General features: G+C 42.9%; 1 protein-coding gene across 1 annotated transcript; it reads right to left on the bottom strand.

The window, feature by feature from the left end:
- Positions 1 to 1,992: 1,992 nt before the first annotated feature.
- LOC139565520 (uncharacterized) lies at positions 1,993 to 6,985 on the bottom strand. Its single transcript, XM_071385931.1, has 5 exons — positions 6,832 to 6,985; positions 6,367 to 6,503; positions 5,544 to 5,675; positions 3,189 to 3,326; positions 1,993 to 3,023 (listed from the first exon to the last, which is right to left on the bottom strand). The coding sequence occupies exons 1-5, from the start codon at positions 6,845 to 6,847 to the stop codon at positions 2,829 to 2,831; spliced, it is 618 nt and encodes a 205-aa protein (XP_071242032.1). The 5' UTR covers positions 6,848 to 6,985; the 3' UTR covers positions 1,993 to 2,828.
- Positions 6,986 to 9,480: the final 2,495 nt, after the last annotated feature.

Here is a 9,480-nt window from a genome sequence, read left to right as displayed (position 1 = left end):
CCAACAATAACATTATTCTACCTCAGCTGCTAATGACCAGCAATGTGTACGAGTTAGAGAAATGCGCTAACCATATTGTCCATTTTTAAAAAGAAAGAAAATCAAGAAAGATATATTGTAAAATGTTAAGAATATACTGTGGATCTATATCAGTGTACGGTTATACTGTATACAAGTAGTAAAGGGAATAGTGACTAGTTAGGAGTGCGGTAGAGAGGTATATAAAAATACATAGAGGCAGCAGTGGTGTGGGTGGGTGTGTGTGCGTGCATGCGTGAATTTGTGTTTGATGTGGGAATGCAGAGGCAGTGCAAATAATCTGCAAATAGCCTTAAGAACAGCCAGGGGTTAGCTGTTCAACAGTCTTATAGCCTGCAGGTAGAAACCGTCTCTGAGCCTGTTGGTCCTGGCCCTAATGCTCCGAGACCACCTGCCAGACGGTAAGGGAGAAAACAGTCCATGGCTGGGGTGGCTGAAGTCTCTGGAAATCTTCTGGGCCTTCCTCAGATACCACCTGTCTCAGTCTCCAGTATCTATGCTGCAATAATCTATGTGCCGGGTGGCTAGGATCAGTCTGTTATATCTGGTGAAATTCTCCTGTCTTATCTGGTGTCCTGGGTGAATTCAAGTATGCTCTCTCTAATTCTCTTTTTCTCCCTCTCTCCCTCCCCTCCCGGAGGACCAGAGCCCTAGGATCATGCTTCAGGACTACCTGGCCTCATGACTCTTGGCTGTCCCCAGTCTACCTGGTCGTACTGCTGCTCCAGATTCAACTGTTCTGCCTGCTGATAGGGAACACACCTCTTGACACGTACACCTACCAGGAAATTGACTAATAACCCTCTTGTTCTGGAGTCTGGTCAAGCGGTAACACTCTCGATTCCCAGACCACACATTGTGACGGCCCTGAATTTGTCTGAACCATCTGTGCTTATTCTTCCAATAGGGCGCTTCCGCTTGAATTCCCAATTAAATGGCTAGCATCAGTCGCGAAAAAAGGGGTTGTGAAGGTGGTGCAAATGAGGATGTGTTCAACCCTCAGTTCCCGAAGCCTCTTTACTTTGTTTGTTTTGTTGTATTTAAAAGTGTGCTTTGTAGCCTTGTCTCAAGTTTAACCAGGATCGGATCCACTCATTTCTTCCTTTGGACTGCACATCTGTTGGTCTAGGCTGCTTCTTCGTGGCCTTTCTCTGCTGGAGATCTGTTAGCGGATTGGATTGTCCTGACTACAACCTTTTTTTGCATACGGTATTTCATTTGTTTGAATGTGATTTATACCGTATTGATTTGGGGTCAGTTGTAGTTGAAGACTACTGAGATTTGATACTCTTTATGGTTGTGTAGTAAAAGAGTTTGATATTTTGATTGTATGATTGAGACTGGGTTTAAGCTACACTTTTATGAACGGACAAACATTGCGTGACTAAGGTCACTTGAGATCACTGAACTCCTTTACCGGGCTGGACTCTTTTAGGCCCGAGGTACAGGACATTTCTGGAGGAACCAGAGCTCATTGTTTGTTATATTATTATGTGTGTGAGAGAGATCATTTATGTTGGTAATACAACCAATGCAAAAGAACAGTTGTTTTGAAGTTATTCCCTTGGTAATACAACCAATGCAAAAGAACAGTTGTTTTGAAGTTATTCCCAATGTTTTAAGGGTTTATGAATAGTGTATGTCCATCCTGACTTTTACATGAGTCCTTTGTATTGGTGTAGACTTGACGGACCAGACGGGACTCATTCCCTCACAAACAAAAAGGAGAAAGCAATATTTTCTCTGGAAGGCACAACCTACCTGGCACCCCTACAAACAATAACCTCAAGTCAAAACCGTTACAACATGCCTTCAAGGCGACGGGATCAAGTCGCAACTCGGCCGTTCATCTAAAACCCTTCCTCACTGTTTGTTCTATACATGTCTCCCGACTTCCTATTGTCCTGTAAAAAATATATATAATAAATAAAACAAAGGGAAGGAGATCAGTGATCCTGGTATATAACATTTGTTTTACCTCTCTGCCAAACCACATACAATACAAATATTTTGACACCCACCAGAAAAGTATTCTAGGGATGGCTGTATCAATCAATAAAAAAACACATACAGTATAAATACATTAAATAAATAAATACATGCATACGCAAACAAAATAAATTAAAATACACAAACAAATATCCCAGTACTTCATAAATATAAATATTTTTTTAAAGTATAAATAAGTATAAATAAGTATCAAACAGTGGCCATGGTTTATCGCACATCCGAGTTAGTGGGAGTGCAGGTGGGGACTTGCCACTATCTGGCAGCTATCAGTGTTGCTTTATCTCAAGGAAACTCTTGAGACAGCAATCAGAGGTGTCGTAGGTTGGCAGGACAAGCTGAGAACTAAACCCTCATGGGAAGAAAGAGAAGAAGAAACGCCGGCAGTCCTTGACCAGTTGCTATTGTACCAATTGATGGGGATCAGAACAAGGCCAGCGACCTGCAGTTATAGGATGAGGACCAGATCTTGGCAGATAGAGGATGGCACCAAAACCAATTGTGTAGCGTCCCTCTCTCTCAGATCAAGTGCTCCGCTTGCTTCATGTTTTCGAATGTCCCATTTGACCTTGATTGACAGAATAGATAGAAAGACTGAAGCAGGCTCGAATAGATATTAAATATGTTTCAGCCAGGCGACATCACTACGCAGCTGCCTTAGATGTCCAATAGGCTTCTGGCACGGACGACCCCACTCCGGTCCTCCATCCACGTCTGCACAGGTTTTGCTGCTGCTGTAGAGTGCAGCCCAGGCACTTTGTCCTGGCCTGAAAAGGAGTAGTTCAGCTGCTCTGTCCTGGCCTGGAAGTCAGGTGTTCGACGTTGCGCAGGCTGCGTTTCAGGTTCTGTGTGAAGTCACGGAGCTGCAACAGGATAAAGTGAGTGGCAACCTGAACCTCGTAGTCCCCTGGGAGGCGTGAGGCCAGTCCCGAGGCCTCATACTGGGCCACACTGCTCATCTGGCCCGGCTCCTGCATCTGAACAACACAAAAACACACACACACAGAAGGTTATTAACCTAAAGGAAAATCTCAAGTGTGACGATATGAGTGTAGGACCTCTATGATCTTGTGCCAGTGTGCATGCATGGGCAGATGTTTCTACTTCCTATTACTCAGGGAGTTTGTGTGTGTCAGTCTCACCTTGTTGACCTGGGCCAGCAGGTCTCTGATGTCAGCCAGGAGTCCTGTCACCTTTTCAGTGGTCACACGCTCCTTCAGCACACCCAGCACATCCTGATACAGCTGCAGCCCCGCAGACATACTGCTCAGACACACCTCCTGTAGGCGGAAGCACACAGCTGGTCAGTCAACTAAAATGGACCATGGCCAGTATGCTAGGACACAACGCAATAAGGAATCGGGTCAGAAACAATAATAAAGCTGACATGAATATATCTGCAACATTCAGGAGAACCGTAGCATTGTTTCCCCTTCACACACACACACACACACACACACACACACACACACACACCCCAGTGTAGGCTCCTCAGAGGAGGAAGGGAAGGACCATCCTCCTCAGTGAGTTTCATAAAAATACAAATTAGTGAAACATTAAAAAAGGTATCCTTTTTAGATAACTATACAAAATATATTCACCTCACCAACTCATTGATTAAAGCGCACTGTTTAGCAATGAAGGTCTACAGTGGTGTTAGTTTTTACTCTGTTTACTTAGAACCTAACAGACAACTAGGAAAAGCTCAAACTAAGTTTATTCACCCAATGGGTCAGACAGCTGAAAAGACAAAGACATATTCCCACCAGCACAAGTATTTACACCCCACTTTAGGCGGAGTCTCCTCCTTTTCTCTAAACATGGCGGGAAGTTAAGTGACGTGTGCAATAAACTGTTCCTTCTCCCTTCATGTGACCTGACCTCGGCCCCCCATTCCTCACTAATCCACAGCTATCCACCCTTATCAGTGACCGCAACCATGTGATTGCCTTTTCCCTCACTTAGTAACTCTCCAAGCCCATTGCTCATATCCAACCTCCGTTGACCCCACCATATACATTCCTCCTACATATAACCATTAACTTCTGGTGTCGCAAGTATTTCAAATTACAACCCAACAGCCTCAACAGCACTTTGTAGGGTTGCACCATGGTGTAGCTGGAGGACAGCTAGTTTCCATATTTTAGCTAGTTTCCATGACTTCAATACAAAACCTAGGAGGGTCACGGTTCTCACCCCGTTCCATAGACTTACACATGAATTATGACAACTTCCTCCTACCTATCAGAGCTCTTGCAGCATGAACTGACATGTTGCCCATCCAATCAAAGGATCGGAGATTGAATCTAGTACTGAACGCATAACCTACAGCTAGCTACCACTGCAGTGTATAAAATGTGGCGAGTAGTCGACTCAGAGAGAGACAATAGCTGGACAGTTTTGAACAAATGAATTTCGTCAAAAATTAAGGCGAAGCAAAAGAGCGAGAGAGCCATATTTCGTTGTATTTTTTTTTACATTTACATTTAAGTCATTTAGCAGACGCTCTTATCCAGAGCGACTTACAAATTGGTGCATTCACCTTATGACATCCAGTGGAACAGCCACTTTACAACAGTGCATCTAAATCTTTTAAGGGGGGGGGGTCAGAAGGATTACTTTATCCTATTCCTTAAAGAGGTGGGGTTTCAGGTGTCTCCGGAAGGTGGTGATTGACTCCGCTGTCCTGGCGTCGTGAGGGAGTTTGTTCCACCATTGGGGGGCCAGAGCAGCGAACAGTTTTGACTGGGCTGGGCGGGAACTGTACTTCCTCAGTGGTAGGGAGGCGAGCAGGCCAGAGGTGGATGAACGCAGTGCCCTTGTTTGGGTGTAGGGCCTGATCAGAGCCTGGAGGTACTGAGGTGCCGTTCCCCTCACAGCTCCGTAGGCAAGCACCATGGTCTTGTAGCGGATGCGAGCTTCAACTGGAAGCCAGTGGAGAGAGCGGAGGAGCGGGGTGACGTGAGAGAACTTGGGAAGGTTGAACACCAGACGGGCTGCGGCGTTCTGGATGAGTTGTAGGGGTTTAATGGCACAGGCAGGGAGCCCAGCCAACAGCGAGTTGCAGTAGTCCAGACGGGAGATGACAAGTGCCTGGATTAGGACCTGCGCCGCTTCCTGTGTGAGGCAGGGTCGTACTCTGCGGATGTTGTAGAGCATGAACCTACAGGAACGGGCCACCGCCTTGATGTTAGTAAGTTTTTCTCACTTTCTCACTAGTTTTTCTCACTTTTACTTGCTTAGCTAGCAAGGCGGCTCTCGACCTGTGCAACTACGTTGTATAGGTTGTAGCAACATCATGATGGGTTTATGGGGGGGAGGGAAATTGTATCATGTAGTAGTCTAAACCTATCGATGTTACATTGAGCTGGGTGAATGGAATATGAATGACAGTCATCCAATATGCTGTAATAGAAATAAGGCCATGCTCATAAAAAAAAAAAGATCGTCCTCCCTGATCTTAAACGGCAGCGACCGGCACTGACACACACACACACCAGGGTGAAGTCGATTTGGTTTAGGGGTCTGCAGACAGTCTTTAGTTCTGGTGCTGCGGGGATGCCCAGGGAGGTCACCATGGACTGGTACGGTATGTTCCTAGACTGGCTGGACGGGTCAAGGGTCAGGCCCTAGGAGAAGAGGAGGGGAGTGGTTATAGAGCTGGAGCCAATGTAATGCATACATGTATGTCTATGGGTTGACTGCAGGTCAAGCAGAGAGAAGTTGGGGTTAGTGCACTTTTGGAATCTGTGGTGTTAGTGGTCGTGACAGGTTGTAAAACCAAACCACAGCAAGTTTAAATGCACAAACAGATGCATAGGTCCCGTGTGGCTCAGTTGGTAGAGCATGGCGCTTGCAACGCCAGGGTTGTGGGTTCATTCCCCACGGGGGACCAGGATGAATATGTATGAACTTTCCAATTTGTAAGTCGCTCTGGATAAGAGCGTATGTAAAAATGTAAATTTGTTTTGCAATTTAACTAAACCTACCCGTATATTTTCCTAAATGTGCCTGCAGCTACAAGGAATGATTGCATTTACTAAATTTAGCAGCAGCTAAATGTGATATTGATCTTTGTTAGATACATGCTTTGCATTCTTCAATGCAAATATGTTCTGTCGTGTGCTAGGGTTTGTTTTACCCAAAAACAACACAATGTTTGCATGATCTAACGGTCAACGTGATTTCAACTCAAATCGAGCATTATTAAAGACCATGCAAAGCTGCGTAATTTTACCCATAACAGTTTGCGATAAATTACATACAGTAAAGACCATACACACCACGTAAGAACAGGGCATCGTCGCCCAATAGACTTACCGTGATTTTAACACTGGACCCGTGAACCACAGGGATGTTGACTAATATTTTTTCGACCAAACTCCTTGCGTCCATTGACCTCTCTGGAATGTGTGCGGACCGGACCAGAAAAGCTAAACAGCAGAGCAGACCTACAACTTGGAGAAATAAAAAACAGCTGCAGAAGACTCTATGACGATACAGATTCTGAACAAGTTGAACTCTGGTACAGCCAGTGCCGCGCAGAACATTATGCAAGAAAGGGGAGCGTGCCAAATATAGCGCGTTGAGGTACGCAGTAGCACAATAAAAATGCCTGGAGACAACACTCAAAATATGTCCAAGCTATTATGACTTTCTTCAGACAATTTTAACAAAATATTGTATCCAAGTTAAAAAAAAGTTGCATCGAGAAGAACAAATACACGAATTAATAGTGTCCTAGTCAAATGTATTTGTAAATATCTCATATAAAATATAACTTACTTTTGAGAGTGTTCATTCCGTGTCAGTATGGTTAGTCTATTTTGCTAAATATGTAGGATTCTTTCTTATCTCCCATTTGAGGGAGACTTGAAGTATTTATATGAATCAAGTATGTTTCATGGGAATTTCCACTGAAGGGTCATTGTACTGGAGGGTCATTGTAAACATGCAATAGTGAGTGACTAATAATTTGGGCTCTATTCAATCTGATTTGCGGAAGTCCAGCTTTACAGCGTGGTTGAAATGTAAAGGAAATGTTTCCGCTTTATTCACCGAATTCACGATAAACGCTACATATGTAGTAGGCTCAATCGGAAATTAGGCTACCTTTACAATTCTATCACGCTTCATTTTTACATATTGAATAAAGCCCTTAAGAGATAGAAATGCTACCTTGTGATCTTGGCATGCATTCAAAAATCAGAACATGAGCAAATATATAATGCATGTGATTAAAACTGTGCTTATGATTTAAAAAAGACAACTAGCCTATTAGGCTTTCAATACAGAAACTATATATAGGCTAAGCCTAATTGTTGTATTCTGCTGTTTTACATCTATTATAACGCTATTATTTTTATTTTATTGGGCCAATATTTTATTTCCTAGAGCTTATTGTAAAGCACTTTGAGCTGCATATTATGAATCAAATAAATGAAACAAAGCTATTAATTGCCTAATATTGATTGGATCCATTCTGCACTCTCCATCCACTCTGTCCTACCCTGTGATCCCTCCACCTTTTCACCTGGCTGTCACTGTCTGGACTCACTGTCACTCCTGCCCTACTGGACTCCCTAATGTTTAACTGTATGTGTTCAAACCCCATGTATTAAACAACATTTTATCTGTAAAGTGTGTTGAGACTTATGAAATGCACTTTAAATAGGCCTAGCTGATGACTTGACTTGATTAACAGGTCTATAGGCCTCTTATTATTATTTTACCCTTTAATTTACATTTGTGGTTGGGAAATTAGTTCTAGCCTATAATTCAGAAACATGTCACATTAGTTTATTTGTTTTTTAATTCAATAGCCTGACGTGAACGGTCACGCTGCGGACAATAGGCTATGATTGAAAATAGCTATATGCGCTCTACAAAACAGTCGCACATCCAAACACAATGCACGGAACGTTCGCACGTGTAGCTGTGTTGACGTCATGACGAGCCCAAGACTGAAACAACCTTATGGCATTTTCAGTGACGTTCATGTAGGGCTACATTACTCAGAAAAAAATACATGTACATAATTTCACAACTCTAGTTGTAGCAATTCGCCATGTTATGTATGCTACTCTCTGAGTAGGAAACTAAGGAAATAAGGTTGGGTTACCTAATGCTTTGTTCCCATTTTATTTCCTCGGAACAATTGAAGACTAATATCCCCGTTTGTGAAATCCTTATTTGCGCAAGTAAATTAGTCTTACTTCAGGATTTGGCCATTGCGTAATGACATCAAGCTCACACGCATCTTGATTGCAAGGTATGCTCACTTGTTCTCTTGACTACAAATCCCTTTCTTAGGTAATAACTGACCTCATTCCCAGCGTCTTAATTAAGCAATAAGGCCCGAGGAGATGTGCTATATGACCAATATCCGTTAACATCGCGTTAACAGCCCTTAGCGGTGGTATATTGGCCATACATCACAAACCCCCGAGGTGCCTTATTACTAATATAAACTGGTTACCAACATAATTACAGCAGTAAAAATACATGTTTTGTCATACCCGTGGTATATGGTCTGATATACTACGACTGTCAGCCAATCAGAATTCAGGAATCGAACCACCCAGTTTATAATGTACCATTTATCATGACGTTTGTGAATAGCTTATATCCTTTCTAGAATTGGCATGACAGCGCTATAAGCTAGTTTTGATTGCATAAATTATTTTCTAATGTAGGATTTTTTTTCTTCCATTTGTTGTGCCTATCAGCAATGCTAAACTGTTGAATATAGAATGTATCATTATGGCTGACCCCCGTGTTCAAGAGCACATGATGCCGCGCGGTGAAACACCGCTTCCCATTAATTTTCATGGGGAATGCACACTAGATAACCGTACATTGCCGCGTGCCGCTTACGCCGCCCATTGTGACTCGCTTGTGGGCGTGCTGGCAGCATATGACAGCAGCATGTTCGATTGTGCGTCAAGAATTCAGCATAGCATGTTTGTATGAAGGTTAGAAAAATAAAAAAAGTTTGTATGAACGTATGGTTATTAAATGGGTAAATAGTTCAATAGTAATATCCTCTAAAACACTCTGGTGACAAACAAACTTTGCTGTCCTGTTTCCAATTGTCCACAAGGCTGGGAGAACCTATTCAAGTAAGTAAATACATTTCGAAAATGTAAAATAAACGATGTATTATTACCTAACTAGCTACAGTGCAGGCTAACTCAAATGAGCTGTCAAATGAGCTAGCTAGCCAACTTCACATACTGTATAGATAGGTAGCTGGTGATATTTAGTTAAGTTAGCTAGTTAATATGAAGTTAGCTAGCTATCTTCATGTATTTATCTCTGTAAAAAAAAAAACTCCAAATGCATTTGCAGGTAGCTAGCTAACAGCCATGGAGGAGGGTGAAAGGATAACAGCCCCAACTGTCAAAGTGAGAGAGGAGGCTATTCTGGATAGGG

Source organism: Salvelinus alpinus, chromosome 36, assembly GCF_045679555.1.
Source record: "Salvelinus alpinus chromosome 36, SLU_Salpinus.1, whole genome shotgun sequence".
NCBI lineage: Eukaryota > Metazoa > Chordata > Actinopteri > Salmoniformes > Salmonidae > Salvelinus > Salvelinus alpinus.
This window is presented reverse-complemented; position numbering and strand designations above follow the sequence as displayed.